The sequence below is a fragment of the Candoia aspera genome, chromosome 2 (assembly GCF_035149785.1).
Source record: "Candoia aspera isolate rCanAsp1 chromosome 2, rCanAsp1.hap2, whole genome shotgun sequence".
Taxonomy (NCBI): Eukaryota; Metazoa; Chordata; class Lepidosauria; order Squamata; family Boidae; genus Candoia; species Candoia aspera.
This window is the reverse complement of record NC_086154.1, coordinates 233,284,621-233,308,581: the sequence shown is the minus strand read 5'-3', so window position 1 is coordinate 233,308,581 and position 23,961 is coordinate 233,284,621. Positions and strand designations below refer to the sequence as shown.

At 41.6% G+C, this 23,961-nt stretch overlaps 1 protein-coding gene across 3 annotated transcripts in view; it reads left to right on the top strand.

The window, feature by feature from the left end:
* Window positions 1–23,961, top strand: part of FAM169A (family with sequence similarity 169 member A) — a 47,259-nt gene that overhangs the window by 627 nt on the left and 22,671 nt on the right. Inside the window, exon 1 of one of the 3 annotated variants that reach the window (XM_063295520.1) lies at window positions 63–226. The exons of the other annotated variants lie outside the window; for them this stretch is intronic. Within the exon in view, the coding sequence (XP_063151590.1) occupies window positions 220–226 (7 nt within the window). The 5' untranslated portion in view covers window positions 63–219. Of the gene's footprint in view, window positions 1–62; window positions 227–23,961 lie in introns of those variants that run through there. 3 annotated transcript variants of the gene reach the window in all.

The following is a 23,961-nucleotide window of genomic DNA, read 5'->3' as shown; positions in this document are numbered from 1 at the left end:
GCTTGTGTCTCTCACGCCCCCTTCCACTCCGTCTTCCTGCGTTGTTTTTCTTGCACGCCCACCTCTCCAGTCAGCGGGGGCTCAGGGCAGTGGTAGGACTCGGCGCGCGCTGGGAAGCTGTTTCGCGTCGGCCTCAGCTGCGGAGAATGAATTAAATCGGCTCTCCAGGAGCAGCAGCGGCGGGGCGCGTCTCCGGTTACGGTGCGTCTTTCTGGTTGAATGAAAGGTAACGGCTCTTCCACGTAATTTGGGGAGGCGAGGCACTGTCGGTGCGGTCCCGCGAAATTCCGAGTCCCCCGGCTCGCTTTTTGATGAACCCTCCCGCTCTGTTTCCTCTATACTATGATCCTATCTGGTAGGCCAGTGAGTGTAGTAAAGAGCGGGCGGTGCTTGTAGTCCGATAGTACGCCTTTCAAGGCTGTGGGTGGGAGAGGGGAAATATGTACTCCATTTTCAAACATCTGTTCAGGGTATGCATTTAAGTGCTTATGTTGGAGGATGGTATAAGGGTTTGCCAGTACTAAGTAGATCGTTCATAGCAACCTTCTTCAGGCTGGTGATGCCTCCAGCTCCTATCACTGACAATGCCATGCTGGCTGGGAATTCTGGGGGTTGAAATCCAATACATGGGGAGGGGGGAACCAGTTTGAGAAGGCTAATTTTATAGCAAGGTGCTGCGTAGGAGTTCTTAACAGATTAATTTTTGTGGAGCCTTTGGTGGTCTCTGAGCTTGGTTGTTTGCTTACAGATGTTTCATTACCTGACTAGGTAACATCATCAGTGCACCCAGGACTCCGCAGTTCAACCCTGAGCTACATATATCCTCTTCTATTGAAATTAATTTTTCAGTTGGACTAATTGAAGGGTTTGGGCTTCACAGTTGTATCATTGTCCTATCTAGGCATGTTGCATAGTAGGCTTTAAGATGTATGTATATGATTCTTGCACAAACCTATGCAAATTATAATCAGGAATGAGGACAAGCTTTTTTGCACATTGCCTGTTACGTTGCAGAATTTTATTTTTAGGCCTAATAATAGGTGCTGTAATTTCTGTTATCTTTTCAGGAATCTCTATCCTTTGGACTGATGGGGCCTTAACATAGTCTGATTTATGCAGGGGCCTTGGTTGTTTTGTGAATTACTGCAATGGCTGTAGTTTACCAAAATTAATACTGATAGCTTTGTTATACAATGGCAGCTGCTAATGCTATCTTTCAAGAATGTGAGTAGTGTTAGACTATTTTTTATTTATTTATTTATTTATTTATTTATTTATTTATCTATCTATCAATCATATTTTTATCACTGCCCATCTCCCACATATCAGTATTGCTTTCTCAAATCCTTTCTGTTGAAAATGTAGAGCATTGTTACTTCCATCAACATGAATTTCAAAAAGCAGTGTTACTGTTTGGCATCTGTTGCTTGAAAAAAAACTATCCATATTGATCTATTTGTATTGACATACTTGTATCTTGCAAATTTCAGCATATCCTAAGCTGCATTATATTTATGTGGGCAACAGGAGAGGTCTATTGTAACTTTATAAATATTTTGGAGGGCAGGAAGATTTTCTTCCAGTGAAAAAATTAGAAGCTCTTGGGGAAATCTGAAAAAAATGCTATGAAGTACTTTCCCTTTTGGAATAGTTGAAATGCTTTTAACGCACATTTTTACACCTTCAAAATGTATCATATGAAGATTCTCATACATAAAAAATGAGAGAACTAGAGGATAATCATTTTAAGAATGGCCAGAAAGATTGGGGAGGGGATTTGAATCCTTTTTTTCTTTTATTTTTTGTTGAAGAATTGGGAAAAATAGATTATAAATCATTTTATTCTAGATTGGGATTGTTTCATGGAGAACCTTTACTTTACCAAAATAATTTCTGTAAATTATCTACCAAGATCGTTGCAATTCCTGTACTAGGACAAACAATGCTTACAGGAGTAAAATTTCTGCCCCCAGGCTGCTCTGACATTTTCATGAGTGAATAAAGAAGGATTCAGTGTCTTCTCTGTGAGTGATCTTGTTCACTTTTGTACAAGCTGGTGGTTCTGTTCTTGTCATCTAGAAATATGACTGAACTTAAATTTTTGGAAGTGCTCTGGAGTAGGCAGCAATACATTTATTCCAGTGGAGATTAGATAGAAACAAGGAATTCATGGCCTTGATTGCTTAGACAGAACAAGTCTAAAGGCTTGGGGGTTGGAAGGAACTTCTGACTCTGTAAGTCTATTTTGAGAGCCACAAAAAGAGCTGAAGCAGAAAGGAAAAACAGCATTGTTACAAGCAAGAGTTCCGTAATCATCCTGTTTTGTTTTACCTACAGTAGCTAGAATTTGCATAGTTATGAAAAGAGACGGTTGTCTGATATTCATTTGCAAACAATTGTAAAAACACTTTTACAATTAATTTAATGGTACATAATACATTTTATGTTCTTGAAGTGACAGAAGGATGCTTAAAAATATTTCAAGTAAAGATTGTTACATTTCAGTATTTCCCCAAATTATACTAAAAAGTTCACAGGGATTTTTAAAAATGTTTCTGAAAATTTGGAATCTTTATTTAGACCTAGCATTATTATCTTGAACCCTAGTTTTCATGCTTTTGATACCAGAGGATAAATATGACCTTGACCAGATGTACAGATTCTTTTTGATCATGTATTTACAGTACTATTATTGCTACCATTCATATTTGAGGCTGACTATAGTCTTCAGCCAAATATCCTTCAGATGAACTACGATTTAATTTTCAGTCCATGTGAGCACTGTTTTTTAGAAATTCTGGGAGCTATAGTCTCATCACATTTTATGAAATTAAATTGGGGAAGGCTACAATTTTCAGTGCCACAGAAAGCTGTTGTAATAAATGTGCCAACTGTAAACCTCATTTACCAGAAAGTGGTGAGTATAATGTTAGCATCCATTCCAAACTATCACCTCTAGTTCACCTTTGTTTTACTTCTGGAAAGGTTGACAAACTTCCAAACCTTCCTGTGGAGTTGTCCTTGGAAATAATAATAAAAAATGATAGTAGAGTTTGCTACTTTGCTCTCTGTTGCCCATTATATAAAACTAAGAATTAATTGACGTTGGAGCCTGGTGGCATCAAGAAAAATGCCTGCAGGTATATTGCCTTTCACTGAGATGTTGATGATCCAAACCTAGAACAATCCTAAACAATACTGCCATTTGTAAATGGAATGATCACTGTTAGTGGACAAGTTAATTTCCAGCCTTCTTGTACCAGAACCCCTGTAGAGCTGTGGAGTTGCTAGGAGTTCTGTTGGTAAACCATTGAGATAAAAAATTAAGCTAATTATTACAGAGTGCAACTATATATTGTATGCTTTAATAACTGGCAGATTAATGTTCATACTCATTTTATGACATCTCCTTTAACTTCAGTAAACCCCACATCCTAATTATTTAGTTTTACAACTTTACCTGTATGGACTGATTGCCTAAAATCATCTTGGATTATGAGTAGATGCTGAGCTGAATATTTTCTTCTTTCCTCTTATTTGGCTATATGCATCTCCCATTGAGTAGAGAGCCAAAATTGCCAAATATGTGGTAGCCCATGCTTTACTCGGATGTCAGAATTTCAAGCATTTTGAAATTTAACAGTTTATTTAACAGTGCCATGCAAGGAATGGTGTACAATTGGTATGCCTAAGTTACCTTGCTGAAAGGTATTAAAAATTGTACATAAAAATTTGAAATAAAGGGAGTCCTTGCAAAGTAAATGTTAGTTGAATCTTAAATGAGTTTCATTGGAAATAAAACCTGTGGAGCTATTAGTTCCAATTAAACTGAGCTTTGTCATTTTGTGGTTGAAACCCAAAATATAATCAAGAAACAGAACTGTTTCCATTCCATGTTTTAAAGGAATTGCTTCTCCTTTTATACTGCTGCAAATGTTTTATGTTCTGAATAGTGGGATGCACATGCTGCTAAGATGGGAAGACTCACAAGGAAAGCTAAAAGTAAAAAAACCTCAAAACACTTTTATGGCAATGTCAGTATTAATATGAAGAAAATTGGTTAAGCTTGCTACTTGGAAAAGATGGTAACCAGTGACAGAGATATGAGCAACATGTTAGAGGACAGAATCAACAGTTAAGAGGATCTTGTCAAACTGGAACAATGGAGAGGACCAGCAAGAGGAATTTCAACAAGGACAGCTTTAAAGTTCTACCAAAAAAAAAGAAGCAAATGCATCAACAGAAATATAGTGCTGGGATCAAGAGAAATCCTGTCTAATCTGCATTGTTTAGTCCTTACCCAGAATATTGTGTCCAGTTCTGGGCACTGCAATATGTCCAGAGGAGAGCAACCAAGATGATGAGGGGCCTTGAAGGAAAAGGTTACGAGAAATGGTTGGAGGCACTGGGTGTGTTTAGCTTGGATAAGAGAAGTCTGCAAGGAGACATGACAGATGTTTTCAGCTGTCTGAAGGACTGATGTATAGGAGAGAGAGTTAACTTGTTCAGTATTGTTCCAGAAGACAGAACAAGAAATGATGGGATTAAATTATAAAATGATAGATTTTGGGTGGATATCAGGAAGAATTTCCTAACAGTAAGAGCTGTTCAACAATGGAACAGACTGCCTTGGGAGGTGGTAGGCAGGTAGATCGCCATCTGTCAGGGATGCTGTAATAGTGGACTCCTGCACTGGGCAGGAATAGATCCACAAGATCCCTTCTAACTCTTACATTCTATGAAAGCAGAAAGTTACCCTAAGCCACCTATCTTGTTGTTGTTTATTCGTTCAGTCGCTTCCGACTCTTCGTGACTTCATGGACCAGCCCACGCCAGAGCTTCCTGTCGGTCGTCAACACCCCCAGCTCCCCCAGGGACGAGTCCGTCACCTCTAGAATATCATCCATCCACCTTGCCCTTGGTCGGCCCCTCTTCCTTTTGCCCTCCACTCTCCCTAGCATCAGCATCTTCTCCAGGGTGTCCTGTCTTCTTATTATGTGGCCAAAGTATTTCAGTTTTGCCTTTAATATCATTCCCTCAAGTGAGCAGTCTGGTTTAATTTCCTGGAGGATGGACTGGTTTGATCTTCTTGCAGTCCAAGGCACTCTCAGAGTTTTCCTCCAACACCACAGTTCCAAAGCATCTATCTTCCTTCTCTCAGCCTTCCTTATGGTCCAGCTCTCGCAGCCGTATGTTACTACGGGGAACACCATTGCTTTAACTATGCAGACCTATCTAGTTGTCTGGTTTTGACAGTGAGAGGTTTTCCAATTTTGAGACCCTCTAGAGATTTTTTTCATGGGTGCAAATGAGGAGAGGTCAGTTTTTCTTCTATACGTTTCTGTAGGGAGTAAGGAAGATTACCTTGCTGGATATATGCAAGATCCATTGCCAGGGTGATGGGAGATAAAGCATATTTAATGTCCACAATAGACAAATAATATTCAGAAGTGACTTGGACAGACACCTCCCTAGGTCACTGAACTATAAGAAGGAGCAGGGGGTACAGCACAATCAGACTTGCAAAATTGTGTTATTATAGCCAATCTCAATGAAAGTAGTTTTAGCCTTCCTGTAGAGTTGATTTCTTGGTTTGATCTACCTAGCAGGGCTGGCAAATTCCTTAACTTATGCTCAAACCCAGACAGTGGGTTTTGAAGTAGAAATGCAGATGACATTTACCAGCGAGTATAAAAATCAAATGGGATACATGCTAGAAATATGGATATGAGGGTGGTAGTGTCCAGGCAATTGCTTTGCCTGTGGGTTTGGGTGAAAGCCAAATTTACTCTGTAGTTTTGGAATGTGCTTTGAGCTCTTGCTCTATTCTTTTTTTGTTTTTGGTCCTTATTAAAATGTTTGACAAAAATAATGTATGTTTGGATTCATTGAAAGAAAACAATTGCCAAGTTTTCCTGGCATGTGAGTTGAATAGGATGGGACTTCTTCCTGGTAGTTGTAATTGATGATGCAGTGAAAAACACAAATGACCCAGTTTGGGGTATGTAAGGTTGGCAATAAGGACAGTATTATTTTTTAGAAAACTGGTACTAGCAATATGTATCAGCTGCAGTAACTAATGTTTCTGGACAATTGGTCTTCAGAGATTGTCTAGCAATGGTGGGTTTAGCTGTTCCTAACATTCTCTATAGAACTCTTATTTACTAGTTTCCCTATAACAAATGGTTTTCAGGGTAATTTATATAACTATATGCTTTTAAAAAAGATCTAAACCTGCTTATGCCTAAATTCACCAGCTGTGGGTAAGCATCACAGGCAGGAACCACTAAATGATTTAAAGCTTTGAAGATAAAAATCACTTTAAGATTAAAAACTGTGTAGCAGGAATACAGTACACAAAACAACAAAAAATCATACCAAAATATCCATGTGGGTACTTGGAGGGGAAGAGTTCAAATTCCATCTCCTCTTTTTTTTTTTTGCTTTTTGGGAGGGAAACCTGTAAATATCTATGATAATAACTATTCCCCTGTTGCATTGGGCTTTAAGGAGAACTGTCATTAAAGTGGAAACTTCACCTGGGAGAGTTTTGGGACAGTGCCTGAGTAAGGTAGAGAATTTAGATTGGAACAAGAGGAAATGATTCATCTGTGTCCTCCAGTGGAAGAGCCTTAATGCTATTCCCCATGCTTTTTCCTATGGATGCTTTAACTGGAAGTTTCACTTTGGCTCTTAAAAAAAATCCATTTAGCTGGTTTGTAATCTATTTCCACTTGGTATTTGGTTCTGAAGTAATCAATTTACATTTGTAAATTAATATGGCCTGATCATATTGTTATAGATGAAAAAATTATTTTTACTGAACTCTTTATTTTCTTTTTTTTTAATAATTTTATTAAGTTTCAAGCAAAGACAAAGCTACATAAAAACAAACTACAAAGAAAAAAAGTAAAAAGTAAAAGTGTGGGAACACAAGAGAAAAAATTTTCAAAGTTACAAAAAGAGGTGACTTCTGCTTTTTAACAGCAAGGATATACAAAAATTTCCATAATCAATCCCTTACTGTATATTAAACCAAAACACCAGGTTATTTCTATAAATCATTCCATTGGCACATTGTAAAAATCACTAAATACAGTTACTCCTTCCCCTTATATTAAAAGGAAAAAAAAGAAAAAATTATATAAACCTCCTAATCATCTCCCCTGATAACATTTATTTAATTATTTCCTTCCTACTACTATTCTATACATTTCTGTCTACTGTAATAAAGATAAACTAAAAAACATATAAATTGTCTGCCATTGTACTTTATAATACAACAATTTTAATAATCTTAATCAGAGCCAGTTTGGTCTAGTGGTTAAGGCAACAGGCTACAATCCAGGAGAATCTTGAGTTCTAGGCCTCCCTTAGGCATGAAAGCTGGCTGGGTGACCTTGGGCCAGTCACATACTCTCAGCCCAATTCATCTCACAGGGTTGCTGTTGTGGGGAAAATAGGAGAAGGAGGAAGGAGTATTAGGTATGTTTGCTGCCTTGAGGTATTTATAAAAATAAATAAATAAGCCGGGATAGAAAATAAATAAATATTAAACCCAAAATCATCCAAATAGACATTTATTATTTTTATTATACTTTAATAATCTTAATTCAAATCATAAAGATAAATGAAATCAGCCAAACCCTAAAAGCAATCCAGATAAATATTCTTAAACCCTTATCCCACTTCAAAATAAACCAGAGCATTTACATATCCCCACAATGCCCCCAGAGCTTTTTTCTTAAAAAAATTGAACAGCCCAACTGCCCCCCTCAAAAACTTCAACTTCTCTTCAGGAGACCTCCCATACATAATAACCCCTTCTTTTCCATGGCATTCCAGCAGAAGATCAATTTCACCTAAATTTCTCCAACTCGACTATCTGATCTTCATCCAGCATTTCAACAGAAATCCTGATCTCACTCTTAGATATTTCTGTTACTGTTAAATTCCTCAGTTTCATCCACGACATCCCCAACCAGATGACACATTTTAGACCTCATATTTCCCACAATGTCCTGAATGCCTTGCATAAAAACTTGGTAGGAATCAGAAAGAATCTGTTTAAAATCTTGGTGGAAGTCAGAGAAAATCTGTTTAAAATCCTCCATGTCTCTCGCAGTAGATTATGGCACCCCCTAGGAGCTTAACCAGCGAAAGTCAAAGATATGAAAGGATTCTGGAATGTGTTTACATAAGCAAAAGTGAGATATGCAGAAACTTCCCCAGGGTAAAGTAGAAGCAGAAAACTGGAAGTTCAAGACAGCTGATTCAACATGTAGGAAAATGCTAATATCTTCAAATGTAGTACAAAAATAATAACAGGGAGACAATTATTTACTCTCGATCTTCCTTAATATTTGGAAGGAAAACAAAGTCCAAAACTTAAAAAGAATTTTTAAAAAAATTAGTCCCAAAAATAACGATAAGCAGCAAGAGAGCCCGCTTCTCCTTGCTGTAGAAAGCCTCTCTTAGGGTACGTGTACTTAAAAGAAATATAAATTGGGTGATTTAGAAATGGGGTGCCCAGTCTTAGTGTCCCTTAAAGGCTACAGCGCGGCCTGGAAAATGGTGACGTCCCATTCTAGCTTTTACCAATCAAACACAAATGCTGTTTGAGATCTTCTGGCTGCAAGCATCCAGAGGACAGATGGGTGATTCCAGGTGTTTTCCTTTTTCAGGAAAACACTCCTGGGCTTCAGGAAAAACCTGCCTGAGCCCGAAAAAACTGCTGCATTGTCAGTTCTGCCCGCTGAGCCCACAGGCACAGCTGTTCAGTCCTCAATGTCCCCACCGGAAATCTTGAACTCTGTTTTCAAGTGCTAAGGAAAACATTATTATTGTTCAGTAGTTCAGTTGCTTTTGACTCTTCATGACCTGATGGACATCATTTTGCCAGGGTTGTCTGTCACTAACTGCTTTTTGAGTTTTTGTAAGCTCAAGTCTTCTCCATTGACTCCTGCCTTTTATTACGTGTCCAAAATATCTAAGCTTTTTCTTCAGTATTAGTGCATCAGGTGAGCAGCCTGGTTTTACTTTGGTTAGTATTGAATTATTTGTTGTTTATGTGGGCTACAGTACACTAAAAAGTTTCCTCTAGCACCACTGTTCAAAGACATTGACTTTTCTCCAGTCATCTTTTCTGATCATCCAGCTGTCACAGTTAAATACAGCAACTGGGAAAACCATGGCCTTGACAGTATGGCCATTGCCTTTGTTGTCAGTATGTCTGTTTCTAATCTAGTTTCTTCTGGAATAAAAGTGATATCAGCATATCTAATGTCCTGGTGTTTCTTCCAGTAATTTTAATTCCAATTTCTGTTTCTTTTGGTCCAGCATTACTCATGATACATTCTTCATAAAAGTTAAATAGATAATGGGGCATATTCTTGCTGTATTCTTTCCTAATGTTTAACCATTTAGTTTCTCTACATTCCTGGTTATCACACACATTCTTCAATGGCCAGATAAGGTGACCTCGCACACTCACATTTTTTAAAGGGTATCTGTAGTTTGTTGTCTATACGGTAAAAATTGTTTGTATAATCAGTAAAACAAAAATAGATGTCTGGTTACAACTCCCTTGCCTTTTCCACCAGTGACTCTTTTGAAACCAACCTATAGATCTAGCACTTCTTGTTCCATGTATTGTTGAAGGATTGCAAAATATTAAGTGTATCTTGCTAGCATTTGAGATAAGTGCAACTGTTTGTAGTTTGAGTATTCCTTAGCATTGCCCTTTTTTGGAATTGGAATAGTGTAAAATCAATCTGTTTGAGTCCCTTGGCTACTGCTATGGTTTCTATACCTGTTTACAAGCCACAAACTGCATTACAGTATATGTTTGTAAACCTTAACTGTTAAAACCTTTCTGAGTACTATGAGCATGCCAGGATTGGGTAATTTCCCAGTAAGCACAAATGGTCATGAAAGTAAACTTTTTAAAATATTATCTTGGCATAATTTAAAATATGTTAGAGCTATTGACCACAAAGAGAAAAAGCAATGGCTGCCTGGCAACTGCTCTTTGCACTCAGATTGAAAGCTGTGATTTGTGTGCCTTGCTAATCTATAAAAGCATAAGCTTCTTCAGGAAGATTACAAAAAATATGACAGGTATGTTAATCTGAGCTGCTTGGTAGATGCTTACAACCTATTTTTAAACCAGACAACCAGATTTTACTCTCATTGTAGCATTTAGCTGACTACATTAAGGACCAGGACATAAATTGTTTCTGTTCTTAACATCTACAGAAAATTACTGGGGGAAAAAAACCCTTGTCTATCAATTTGAGAAAGTATAACAACTCTCTCAACCTGGTACCTTCCAAATGTGTTATATTACAATTCTCAGCCTAAACAGTAGTTGGCCATGCTAACTGGGAATTTGGAAAATTATAGTCAACATGTATGGAGGACATTCAATTGTATAACAATAGGTAATGCTTCTTTTTTTTGTTTTAAATCTAAAAGGCTGTCTTACAAAAAGATATGCCCTTTGGGGAATGTGTAGTTCTCCAGATACTGTTGAATCCACATTCTCATTAGGCCTAGTCAGCCAAGTTAGTGATAAGATTTGATGAAAGTTGTCCTCAGGTTTATGATTCTTTCTTAAGTGTTCTATGATACTTATATTCAGTCTTTGGTGGCCAAGTTAAGTTAAATCGCTATATTAATGCTGGGGTTATGGAATAGTATTGGAATCCCTCTTTCAAATGCTAAATATGTTTATTATCATAATTATCCCACTGTTGGAAGACCAGGTTAGGGACAGATCGTTATGGAGTAAAATTGTGTATGTGGTTGCTAAGACTCAGCAACAGCTCAATGGCACTTAATCAATCAGTCATAACTATCTTTTTCCAGTGAGAGAAAGAATAAGAGTCTCTTACTGGCACATGACGACCATGTAATACTAGATTACCACTCCCTTTCGCCAAGGTGCCCATGGGTTTCCAGGCAAAATATAAAGAGCTGGCTATCGTTTAAAACCTTAAATAGGTTAGGCCTGGGTGATGCAAAATAGTGCTTTTCTCTGCATGATTTTCACCACCCATTAAGATCATCAAAAGAGGTCTCTCTCTGGATTCCACCATGTCATTTGGTGGCAAATAGGACCAGTTGTCGGCCCTAGGTTGTATATTATGTTCCTGACAGATATTAGATCTACATTCTGGAGAAGTCTTCAAGAGAGCCTGTAATAAGGAAGGCACCTCCAGGGTCAAACCAGCTCCTCCTCCTGAGGTAATTTACTTCTGAGGTAAACCATGCCTGGGAATGAACAGTGTTTGGAGAATTAGGTTCCCTTGCTGCTGCCACCACCCCTTTGTTATAAATCGGTTTCTCCCTTCCATACCAGCCCTCTGGGGAACCAGGAGAGGATTGAGGAGGAAATCCTTACCCCACGTCAGGTCTGGCTAACTACAGAAAGGCAAACCAATCAAAACTCTGGGGAGTCAGTAGCTCAGACAAGGCAACCGGTCAACTCCAGAATTTAAACAAAAATCAAAGCTATTAGGTTGCCAAAAGAAAATAAGTTTCCACACATATAACACATAGTTAAAAAGAGATAAAATACCAAAAAGAGTCCATTGGAGTTGGGTGGCTTATAAATTCAAATGAATGAATGAATAAACTCCTAACGCAATTTTAACTACAGCCAAACATCTCAATTTCCAGCCTTGCCTAGGGTAACCTCCTAGTCTAGGACCCCTGCCAACTCTTTCAACCACCCCCAAAACCCCTCCTACCCAAAAACCGGACAAACCCCCCTTCTTTTCCTTTATTGGCTCTCATGGGCCAGGTGACTCCCTCTGGTCATATAAGGCGGGTTTGTGATTTAAAGGGCCAGCTGCTCCCCGCTACAGAGTTTTTTCAGCTTGGATTTTAATATTTAATCATTGTAAAAGGTTTTAATATGAGTTTTATATAGATTTTACTCAGTTATTTTGTTTTAATGGAAAGCACCCTGAGGGAAGTATAGAAATGAGATTCATAGTACTAACATGCATACTCAAAGCTTTTAGACGAAATGAATTCTGCAAGTTATGCCAATTACATACATTTATGAGTGGATTTGGTAATTTTTACTTTGCAAATTCCACTTTGTAGTTGTTGCTTCTTAGTATGATGATTCCCTGGTTGTGAGAATGAAGTGCGTATTTATCTCCTATAGCTACTTGTGAAAATGTAATTTAGTCGTCGTCTTGGCCTCTGAGACTTAGGAGACATTGCCCAGATATGTATATTACGAGAGACACGTGGGCTAGAAACTTATCCTAGAAAGCCAAGGTTGTCATTCACATTTGGATTATGCTCCATTTCTCCACCCCATAGAATTGCAGTATTGTTTTTGCTTTCTGTAGGACAGTGAATTGCTTTAGCTGTTGCTTTACAAATGGTTAATTTTTGTTATCAACCATACTGACATAAACTAATCAAATAATTTAAGCTGCTTATGCTCATTTATCTTATAATGCATTTCAGTTCTGTATTAGAACAGACAATAATAGCATATTTTGTGACAATTGGATGTGTTTTTTGTAGCATGGCCACCTTGGATGGCTGCAGAGAGGGTGAAAAATTCAGTTGCTGTTACAGAGGAAAGCAGGCATGTCTTCTGAATCTTAGTACAAAGAAACTATTATGTAAGCCTCTGTTTTGTGGTATGTCTCTCCCCCCCCTCATTATGATTAACTGAGAATGCACTCTTGCTCAAGTGACAGAAGTATAATGTGTTTACTAATTTAAAATTTTTTTCAAGAAAAACCTTTTCCTGTCCTCCTTATTTCCCATTTTGCATAAATAGCTACAATGACAGTGGTAGGGCACTTAAGGTTACGTTGCATTATTCAGCCAGCCAGAATATTAACTGAGTAATCAGATGGTTGTCTTATAAACAACGCATAACCTAGAGTATGATATGATGAAGAGTTGACATGGCAGTTTATCAGGCAATGTGTGGAAGCTTAAAAGGAAAAAAAAATGCAAGCTCTTCTGCTTTGGAAGAGCAAACCATGTTGCTGGATTCTCCCACTGCAAAGCTTTGAACACACAAGGTGCACACCAGCATCAGCAGCTGCTCCTGCCTTGATAGTTGCATACTGTAGTTTTTAAAGGAAAGTCAAAGAATAATTGATTAGGTCTGTCCAGGCCAATATGGATCAAATGTTGGGTATGTCTGAATTCAGGGGAAGTACCCAGGTTTTGGCCACCACTCTTAAAGAGTTCTTCTACTTGAGGTGGCCTGATAGACTTATATGAATCTATTATATCATGCTTTTATAGCTTACTGTAACGATTGCCTAAACCCAAATACTCAGTCTCACAAGCTCGGGCTTAAAGATAACTGATTTATTAAAGGAATAGTATGCAAATACAGAGAAAGCTGAGAATGAGCAAAAGCGCGCCAAATACAAACTTAAAAGCCTTGCTTGTGGGCAGGTCCCACCCCCGTCGCCCGTCAGGACGCTCCCCCTCCCAGGTGCTGAATGCCGTTAGACGCGCCTGGGAAAGTAACCTTGAACAGGAGCGCAAACCCAAACATGCATTCCAAGCCCTCAAAACAAGGGAGGGCAAGAGAATGGAAAAACCCCGGGTGAAGGGATACGGAACAGAGAATGACATGTGAAACGTTACAATGTTAACCAGACATTAGAATGAGAACATGACATATTGCCCCCCCAAAAGAAATTAGGGAGCCGGTTTGTCAGGATAGGCAGAGTGAAATTGGGCTACGAGACGAGGAGAATGCACGTCTGGAGCAGCAACCCATTCAGGATGAGGGAAATGTTTCCAGCGGACGAGGTACTGTAGAGTAGAGCGCTGGCGTCTGGAATCGAGAATAGATGCCACCTCGAAGTGCTGCTGGTTGTCAATCATGAGGGGAGGTGGAGGAGTGGGTTGCGGATGCCAACGGTCCGATGACAGGCAGGGTTTGAGTAAGCTACAATGGAAAACAGGATGTAAACGTTTAAGGTTGTGAGGCAAATCAAGTTTAAACGTAACAGGGTTGAGCTGAGCAACAATTGGAAAAGGACCGACAAATTTAGGACCAAGTTTTTTAGAGGGTTGTGGGGACTTGATAAACTTAGTTGATAAGTAGACTTTATCCCCGACTGCAAAGGATGGTTCTGGGGAACGCTTTGCATCAGCATGGCGTTTATAGGTGGCTTGGGCATGGTGGAGAGCGAGTAGAATATTAGACCATGAGTCTTTGAGAGAGTCTGCCCAGCCAGCGAGGGTGGCTGGGAGTGGTTGAGGATGAGGAAGTTCAGGAATAGGAACAAATTCACGTCCAAAAACTGTTTTAAAGGGAACTTGACCAGTGGTTTGATGAATGGAATTGTTGTAAGCGACCTCAGCAAATGGGAGTAGATCGACCCAGTTGTCTTGCTGGTAGTTAACAAAAGCTCTGAGGTATTGTTCTAATGTAGAATTAACCGCCTCTGTAGATCCGTCCGTTTCCGGATGCCAAGCAGTAGACAGTGATTGTTTCGTACCCAAAAGTTTCAAAAATGCCCGCCAAAATTGTGACGTAAATTGTGTGCCTCTGTCACTCACCAAACGGGCGGGGATACCGTGGAGGCGGTACACGTGGATGAGGAAGAGGCGTGCCAGCTGTTGTGCGGTGGGGATAGAAGCGCATGGGATAAAGTGGGCTTGTTTGGAGAAAAAGTCTTTGACAACCCAAATGACAGTTTTTCGTTGACTAGGGGGTAGATCAACGATAAAATCCATGGAGATATCTTGCCAAGGGACAGACGGAGTGGCTACGGGTTGAAGGAGACCCTGGGGCTTGCCCGGTTTGCGCTTTATCGCCGCACATATAGGGCACGCAGTGATATATTCCTTTAAGTCTTTGAGTAAAGTGGGCCACCAAAATTGGCGGCGAACGAGGTGCAAAGTTTTCACGTAGCCGAAATGGCCCGCTAGCTTGTCATCGTGGCAGCGCTGGAGTATGGTTTTTCGCATTGCGTCGGGTACATAGAGACGATCGTTGCGCCAGGCAAGATCATCGGTAAAAGTTAACATGTGTTTGTTGGCTTGTAACCAAGTATCTGTTTTAAGGTGGGAGAGCAACTGTTGTTGCAAATCGGAGGGAATTGACAAGGGAGGCGGGCCGCTGGAAGGCTGAGCGGCTGGAGGCGGAGTCGATTGTGCTCGGGTCTGGCTGCGAGTCACCGCTGCCAGACTTAATTGTTTGTCGGTCCAGACGGTGCCTTGGACCGTTGGCCCTGGGCCAGCATCTTGGGGTCTGCGCGAGAGTGCATCAGCCAAAAAGTTTTTCTTGCCTGGTATAAATTTAAGAGTGAAGTCAAAGCGGCTGAAGAACTCAGCCCAGCGCAGCTGTTTGGGACTGAGTTTTCGGCTGGTGCTTAGAGCTTCCAAGTTTTTATGGTCAGTCCAGACCTCAAAAGGGTTGGAAGTACCTTCCAATAGGTGTCGCCATGTTTCTAAAGCCGTTTTTACAGCAAAAGCCTCCTTTTCCCAAACGTGCCATCGTCTCTCTGTTTCAGTGAATTTGCGAGAGAGGTAGGCACAGGGTTTTAAAGCGCCAGATTGGTCAGATTGTAACAAAATTGCGCCTATGGAAAAATCAGAAGCATCAACTTGTACCACGAAGGGTTTAGAGGGGTTTGGATGCTGTAAAATTGGTTCTGTGGTAAAAAGTTGTTTGAGCGTTTCGAACGCTTGCTGACAGGCTGGAGTCCATTTAAGGAGCGCGCCTGGGTTCTTCGAACGTCGCGTATCCCCCTGTCCTTTGGTTTTTAACAGTTCAGTAAGGGGGAGGGCGATTTCTGCAAAATTTTGGGCGAATGCCCGATAGAAATTAGAGAATCCAAGGAAACTTTGTAATTGCCTCCTGGTACGGGGAGGCTCCCATGCCACAATAGCTTCTACTTTTGAAGGGTCCATTTCAATGCCCTGAGCTGAAATTCGGTAACCTAGGTAATCAATTTGCGACTGATGAAACGCACATTTTGACAGTTTTGCGTACAACTCTGCTTTTTCCAATTTAGCCAATACCTGACGCACCAAGTGGATATGTTCTGACATGGTTTCAGTATAAATCAATACATCATCCAAATATACCAGTACCCCCTTAAATAGGTGGTCATGCAAGACCTCATTGATTAACTGCATAAAAACCCCGGGTGCCCCAGATAAACCGAAAGGTAAGACTTTATATTGGAAAGCCCCAAGAGGACAGTTAAATGCTGTTTTCCACTCATCCCCTTTCCTTATGCGAATGCGAAAATACGCTTCTCTCAAATCCAGTTTGGAGAAGATTTTGCCTCTGGCCAGATGTGATAAGATATCTTTGATCAGGGGCAAAGGATATTTATTTAATATTGAGACCGCATTGAGCCCGCGGAAATCGGTACAAAGTCTTAATGACCCATCCTTTTTTGGCCGAAATAGGACAGGAGCTCCTACCGGGGAATTTGCCGGCTCAATGAAACCCCTAGCCAGGTTTTTGTCAATGAACTCCCTTAGCGTGGTAAGCTCTTTGGGAGACATGGGGTATATTTTTGGGTGAGGCAATTTTACATTTGGTAAAAACTCAATGGCACAGTCCGTTTTTCGGTGGGGTGGCAAGCGATCCGCTTCTTTTTCCCCAAATACTTCAGCAAAATCCTGATACTGATTGGGTAGTCCTTCAAGAGGTTGAAGCGTTTGTACAGTAGTATACGCTACCCCTCCACCCTCCATGTCCTCCAGTAGGTCCTTTTCGGGTACTTTGTAAAATCCATCTGCAAACGTTACAGTTCTATGGAGCCAGTTGATAAAAGGGTTTTGTTGTACAAACCAAGGCATTCCCAGGATTACCAGAGGACCCCCCACTGGAGCTACCACAAATGGCAGCTTTTCTTGATGGGAGCCCATCTGCAAAGCGACCAGTCCCGTGGAAAGATTGACTGCTTTCCCTCCCGCCATAGTTCCATCCAATTGGGTGAAAATCATGGGTCTTGCCAAAGGGAACGTGGGCAGTTCCAGAGCTGCTACCACGTCAGGGTGCATTAGGGAACGGGAGCAACCCGAGTCTAGCATGGCCCACACTTCCACAGTTTTGGTTTTTGAGCTCAGTTTAACTTTAACAGTCAGTGTGGGGAAGTTTCCACTCACCGAATCATGGTTACGCCCGGTTTCTTCCACCTGCCCGAGGGCGCCCTTCAGGGCAGGTGGTAGGCTTTTCCCGCCGGCTGCTCGAATTGCAACTCTTCCTCCTCTTCTCCGAAGGGTAGGTCAGGGGGGTCCAGTTCTGCGAGGGCCGCCTTCAGTTTTCGCGGTGGAGCAGGAGCAGGCGTCTTTACCGTGGGTTTCGTCTGTCGTTCCTCAGGACGGCGTCTCGGGCACGACGTGGCTCGATGCCCTTCTTTCCCACATCTGAGGCACTGACCCTTGGAGAACCGTTGCTCCCTCTCCTCTTCCCAGGTTTTCGGTTTGGGGCGGCTGGCAAGTCCAGATGTGCGCGCTCCTCTAGCAAGACGTGTTTGTCTAAGCTCTTTGGTATGGGCGTAGGTTCGTAGGGCATTTTCTGCGCTTCCCGCCAACTGAATCCACCCATATAGCGTTTTGGGATCGTCTCTGCCTAGCGCCCATCGAAGGATTTCGGGTTCTAGCCCCTGCTTGAACAATTCGATGATTGTTGGCTCAGACCAGTCTTCCACTTTTCCTGCTAAAGCTTTAAACTCCAACGCATATTTAGCAACTGAGAGGGACCCTTGGTAGAGTTTGCGCAGGTCATTTTTGGCCGTTTCTTGAGCTAGGGGGTCTTCGAAATGCTCCTTGAGTGCCCACAAAAATTCATCGAAGTCCTCTAACTCAGTTGCCTCAGCTTGGCATAGTTGCACATACCAATCCGCTGCCCTTCCTCTCAGCTTGTTGGCAATGAAATTGATCTTGCCATGTTCAGACCGAAAGTTCCGACCCCAATCTTCTATATAATGCTTGGCATTCGTAATAAAGAAGGAGAGCGTTGCGGGATCCCCATCAAACTTCACTCCAAATGGTGGGAAGGTTCTTGCCGGCTCAGCTGGCTGTGGCGGTGCCGCGAATGACAGCGTACGCCGAGCCCCCACAGGTGGTCGATCCCTAGGAGGTCTTGCCTCTCGCTCTCCCCTTTGATGGGCTGATCGAGTCTTACTTCTCCCTCGGGTCGACAGGGTGCTGTGCCTGGGGTACTGTGACGGCTCTTCCTCCCAATCCTCCGGGGTGGGCTCTGCCTCTCTGGGCTGATCCTCTCTGGGTAGATCCTTGAGGATCGTCACTATTAAATCCATTTTATCTTCCAATGCCCTCATACGGGCCGGAGTGACCGGCTCCTCCGGGGGTTGGTTGGTTATCACCACCTTCGGTGACAAGGGGACTTCGTGCTCCCAGGACAATTGGGGAGACCCCCTCCCCGTGGTTCTTTCCATAACAGATCTCTGTTCACTCCTGAGACTCTCCTGTATGGATGTCAGCAGCTCGTCCAATTGGGTATCTCGCAACTCCCGACGTGCTGCTCTTTGCGCTCTCGAGGTTAGCGCTGGCCGGCTTTTGGCCACCTCCCGCTCCTCTTCGCCTCCCTCACTTACGCGAAGTTGAGGTTCTGTCATCGCTAGCGTTCCCTCTTATCCAAGGATTGGATGGGGCCAGCGGAAAATGGAAAAAATGATTCTCAGCTTTATGTAACGATTGCCTAAACCCAAATACTCAGTCTCACAAGCTCGGGCTTAAAGATAACTGATTTATTAAAGGAATAGTATGCAAATACAGAGAAAGCTGAGAATGAGCAAAAGCGCGCCAAATACAAACTTAAAAGCCTTGCTTGTGGGCAGGTCCCACCCCCGTCGCCCGTCAGGACGCTCCCCCTCCCAGGTGCTGAATGCCGTTAGACGCGCCTGGGAAAGTAACCTTGAACAGGAGCGCAAACCCAAACATGCATTCCAAGCCCTCAAAACAAGGGAGGGCAAGAGAATGGAAAAACCCCGGGTGAAGGGATACGGAACAGAGAATGACATGTGAAACGTTACAATGTTAACCAGACATTAGAATGAGAACATGACACTTACTGGAAATAGCATCCTGGTCATTTAGTTCCTTACCTTGAGAATTTGTCTCCCCACAAAGCCAGGATGGACATGCCAAACTTATTATCACCATAAAGAGCTGAAGATACACGGATCTGAACCAGACCTTGGTTTATACTCCAAACCAGTGTAGGGTTATTGTCTGAATGAGACAATCTGTACTCCTGGATATTGAAGCATTCATTGAACATTTCTTTGGCGTAGAGCAGGGTTCCTCAATCAGGGTTCTGTGGAACCCTAGGGTTCCATGAGAGGTCATTAGGGGTTTCCTGGTGTATCATGATATATTTAAAAAAATATTTCAAATTTGGGCAAGTTCAAATTAAAGAGATAAGTTTCATTCTTTATTTTTAGTTTAATAACACTGTTAATGCATATATACAGGCCTACACATGAAACGAATATAGTCATTTTGTAACCTCTGGCCTATATTTGAGCCTGAATGTACAGGGGTATCTCAAGGCCTGAAAAATATTTCAAGGGTTCCTCCAGAGTCAAAAAGTTGAGAAAGGCTGGCTTAGAGTATGCATTTTAACACCTTCTCTAGCCTCAAGTCCTAATCACTGCTTTGTTAGTGTCCATCTAAAGATGTTTCTATCACCTGCTTACTGATTGTCTTACTTCCTCTGTCCACTTCTAAACAGGCTAGGCAAATTCTCCTAATTTATATTTACTATATCAGATGCCTTGTGTAGAAAAGAAAATACAATCACTCAGGAAGATTTAATTTCCTCTTTACTTAAGCACACAAGCAAGCAAGCAACAACTCAAGGTGAAGTCCTTTCAGCAGTTGCAAAGACAGATTTAGGTAGTACATTAGTTCAGTGAAATTGACTATAAAAACTTTTCCCAAAGTTTCAGATTTAAACTGCATGGCCTGTTCACTAAAGATCCAAATGAATATAGCAGAGATTCAGACTATCATGAGAAATGGTTCATCTGAGTAGAAACCAATGGTGTGGACACTTTGAAACTTAGCCCCCAAATTCCAGACTGCTATACTCACAAGATTCTAGGTTGCCAAAATGCTCTTTTCTGATTGGCTACTTTACAAAATCTTTCTGACATCCCTGGTCCCAATCAGGCCTCCTCCTTAGATCATCCAGAAAGTCCTAGAATATTTCCAATATGTGTTTCTTAGTTGTTATTCATTTTGATGTGTTTTTGACTGTTTTTTCAAGGTGGTTCAGCCATTCTCAAATCCATCCAGCTCTCCTTATTTGGACATCATTCCAGTCATCTCCATCCTCTTATACAACTTATACCCAACCCTGTTTGTCAAAGGCTATGCTTCCATATAAAGCCTGAGCCAATGTACCTACTTTCTATCATGCAAGAAGAGCTTTTTTTGCTTTTCAAAATGACTTCTCATAAGTATGTACTACCATTCTTTAAGCAGGTTACAGATGTAAATTTAGCCTGCATGCATAACAGGCACTCTTTAGACCAGATTGATGATTTTACTGTGGAGCATTGCTGATCCTTTTTTGTTCCAGAGAGTGTGTGTCCATTGGCTTGGCTAGAATTTCCTCAGTGTCAGCAGTTCTTTGCTGCTTTCATTTTTCCTTTCTCCCTTCCCCCACCTTTCCTTTCTTTTCATTCTCCCCAGCAGGATCATCCCTGCCATGGCCACCAAGTGAATGAATAGCAATTTGTTCTCCTGGAATATATCAGTTTGCTTCTCCAGTGCATCTGGGGCTGAGCCAGAAGACTGGCTCCAATGGCACACTACCACTGTGAATGGTTCTCTGATGACTTGGGTGGCTAGACACTGGAGGGGATGGAACTGGGTGCCACTTGGTGCTGATCGCTCTACTGCACCTCCCCAAAGGAGCAGCAGTCTCCAGTTTCTTCACCTGGCTCCTCCGAGTACTTTCCTTTCTTGAACCCTGCCCCCAGTCTTCTATTCCCCAGGGAAGACCGTGTTGAACTAAGTTGGATAATGGCTTCCTCAGATCAAGCCTGCACAGTCACCACCCACTCCATGGTGGGTTTTAAAGTCTAAGATTAAAAAAAAAGCTCTGTCTAAACAGTGAAAAAATATTAAGGAAAAAAGAGTGGGAAAGCCAAATTGAGGGCATGGGTGGGGGGCAAGCTGGTACAGTGAAGGGTACAGAGGTACTGCTTCCTGTCTTCCCTGTTATCCTTATCCTCCAAGGCCTCTTCTGGACTTTCATCACGTAGTCTAAAATGCAAAGTGCTTTCAAAAGGGGAAGAGCCAGGTCCCCAAGTGAGGGAGGGGCATCCAGACTTGACCTTCTACTGCCCACGACTCTCAACACCTTCTTTTAAGAAAAGCCTGATAAGGAGGAACATAAGCTGTCTCTGGATGAAGAGGAAGACCTGCAGATTTAGCAGGCTCTGGCTTTGAAGATGTCAGTTTCTCAGAAAAGACTTTGAGGCCCTAGGCCTCAAGGAATGAGGATGAGTCCCTCATCCCCACAGATCCCCTAATGGACTTGTGGGCTGCATTGGTGCTCCCTGTGGCCAGCAATCTTGCCTGAAGCCTTCCCTTCCCTTAGGCATTCCACAAATTCTTGGAGGCCCCTGGGGCAGTGAGGGCTAACTCCTCTCTGAATACCAAACAATATCATTTCCTTCCCTTGATTATCTCAACCCACCCACCCCTGCAATGAATGCCTCCACAGAAGCACTGCTTTCAGGGTCTATAGTAAATAAGGACAGGGAAGAAAATGGATATCCCGCAGTAGAGCGCACAAGAGGCCCCAAGTCTAGCTTGTCAGTCCTCACTACCTCTGTTTTTACCAGATCCACTGCCCTCTGGGCCAAACTTCGAATTGAGTTCCTCCCTCGGAGTAATGGGAGCATAGGCAAGGGGTGAAAACTCTAGCCAAGGTCATTGCCTTCATGGCAAATACTAATCTGGATAGTGCTCAACTGTCAGCCAAAGGCATGGTGACTAATGTGGACACCAGGGGGCAACCACATCTCAAGAACTGAATATAGACTCTAAATCCAAATCTGGTAAACTGTTCAGAAAGTGGCTAGATGAAGTCTAAGTTTAAAAGAAAGCCTATCTTTAACAGCAGCAGCAACAACAAAACATTAAGGCAAAGGAAGGGGGAAAATTAGGCTATACCTCCCATTTCCTACTGCATACAAAGTAGATTCTGGGACCCAGGAGTCAGAACCCTGTCAGATGGATGTCAGAATTATGGACACTCTCAGCCAAGAAAGTGTTCAGCATCATCCAGCTGGACATCATCACTCTGTGCTACATCCAGCCTTCATAACGAAAGTGAAGTTGTTTTTCACCAGGGATCCTCCCTCTTCCCCAATCCGTGTTCCCAATTAGAGTATTGCATAAACTGGATGTCAGATGAGCCATCAAAAGATCTACCTGAGTAGAAAAGAGTGGAACTTAGCTTTTGATCTCCTTCTGACATCCCTACCTGGGCTTCAAAGCCTTACCAATCATAATCTCCAGGTGGATCAGGGCTTGATACAAACTAGCCTATGAAACTCCATATAAGCCTGCCTCACAAAGAACTGTGGCACTGTTGATTAGGACAGCCACCTCAGCTGTCCCCCATTCAAATGCCCTCTGGCAGACAGCAACTGTACGGTTGACACACAGTCCTCCGTATCCTCCTTTATAAAGCATTAATAATCTTAACTCTCATGCCTTGGCTGAAGCATTACAGAAAATAGTTCCCAGTAGGGACTAGAGGCCTTATGGTTGTAAGATCCCACACTCAGGAACAGCTTTGTTATGGCCCACTGTAGAATTTCTGGCTCCACTGTATGAAAACAGCACATTTTTCTAGCTTTGCCTCCAGGGCAAGTGGGAGGGAGATACTCACTGTAGGATGCCCTGTCTCTTCTGTAGACAAAAGACCATCACAATAAATCCAACAGATCATTTTGTTTTCTGAAACCTTCAGTGTTTTTGCCTTGTTTTGTTTTTTGGATCCATGAAAGAAACAGCAATAGAGAAAGAACTTTAGACTGAGCTCCTGAAATACAGATGGGTAATTTTTAGTTCATTTCTTCTTCTTGAACATTTCAGTAATTGAAAATGATTGTAATACTGTACATATAGGCAGCTCATGTGCTACATTCTATGTTTTCTGTTTTATTCTTAAAATAATAAGAATAACCTAGAAGCTTTATGTTGTGTTGGATGATCGTCTTTTTTTTTTGAGACAGTTGTATCATGACAGAAACTTCAGCTGTGACATACAGCCCCTTTTTTATTAAAATACCAATTTTTATTTCTTGTGCTTCAATAATTTTATATAAACATATTTTATCTTTAAATTTGCTTCCATTCCTTATTGTTAACTATTTTAGTGAACTTTAATTGATAGAGAATACCTTTGAAAATATATGATGGCTAGATGAAAAGCTGTTTGGGAATTGTAGTTTAGCTGCTGTAAGCTGTTTGGGAGAAGAGTCAAGTATATGTGTATGCGTGTGCATGTGTGTGTATACACGCAGTTATGAAATAGAGGACATGAAACTTCATCCAGTCCCAATTTCCTCTTTAATCCTACTTGGTAACCTTTTTAGAAATGAGGTGCATATTATCTGGAACATCTCTAGCACATTTTGTTATTTTTGTTATGCAAGTCCCATTGCATTTTCTATCTCTAGATTAACTTGTTCTTTGCTGGAAAGGCTCTCCTGATAGGTCTGAACCCTGACTTTTATATATTTAGAGAAAGCCCTTCAGGTGGCGGTGCTACTATGCTCCAAAGACACAGACAGTTACAAACTCCACCAGGAGGGCCTTCTCTGTTATTGTGGCCTTTGTAGAACTCTGGTTTTGGAGGTGCCTGGCCACGCGTTCCTTAATTTTTCAGGACTCATCCCTTTATCCAGGCATTTTTTATCTTTTGATGTGTTTGATGCTGTC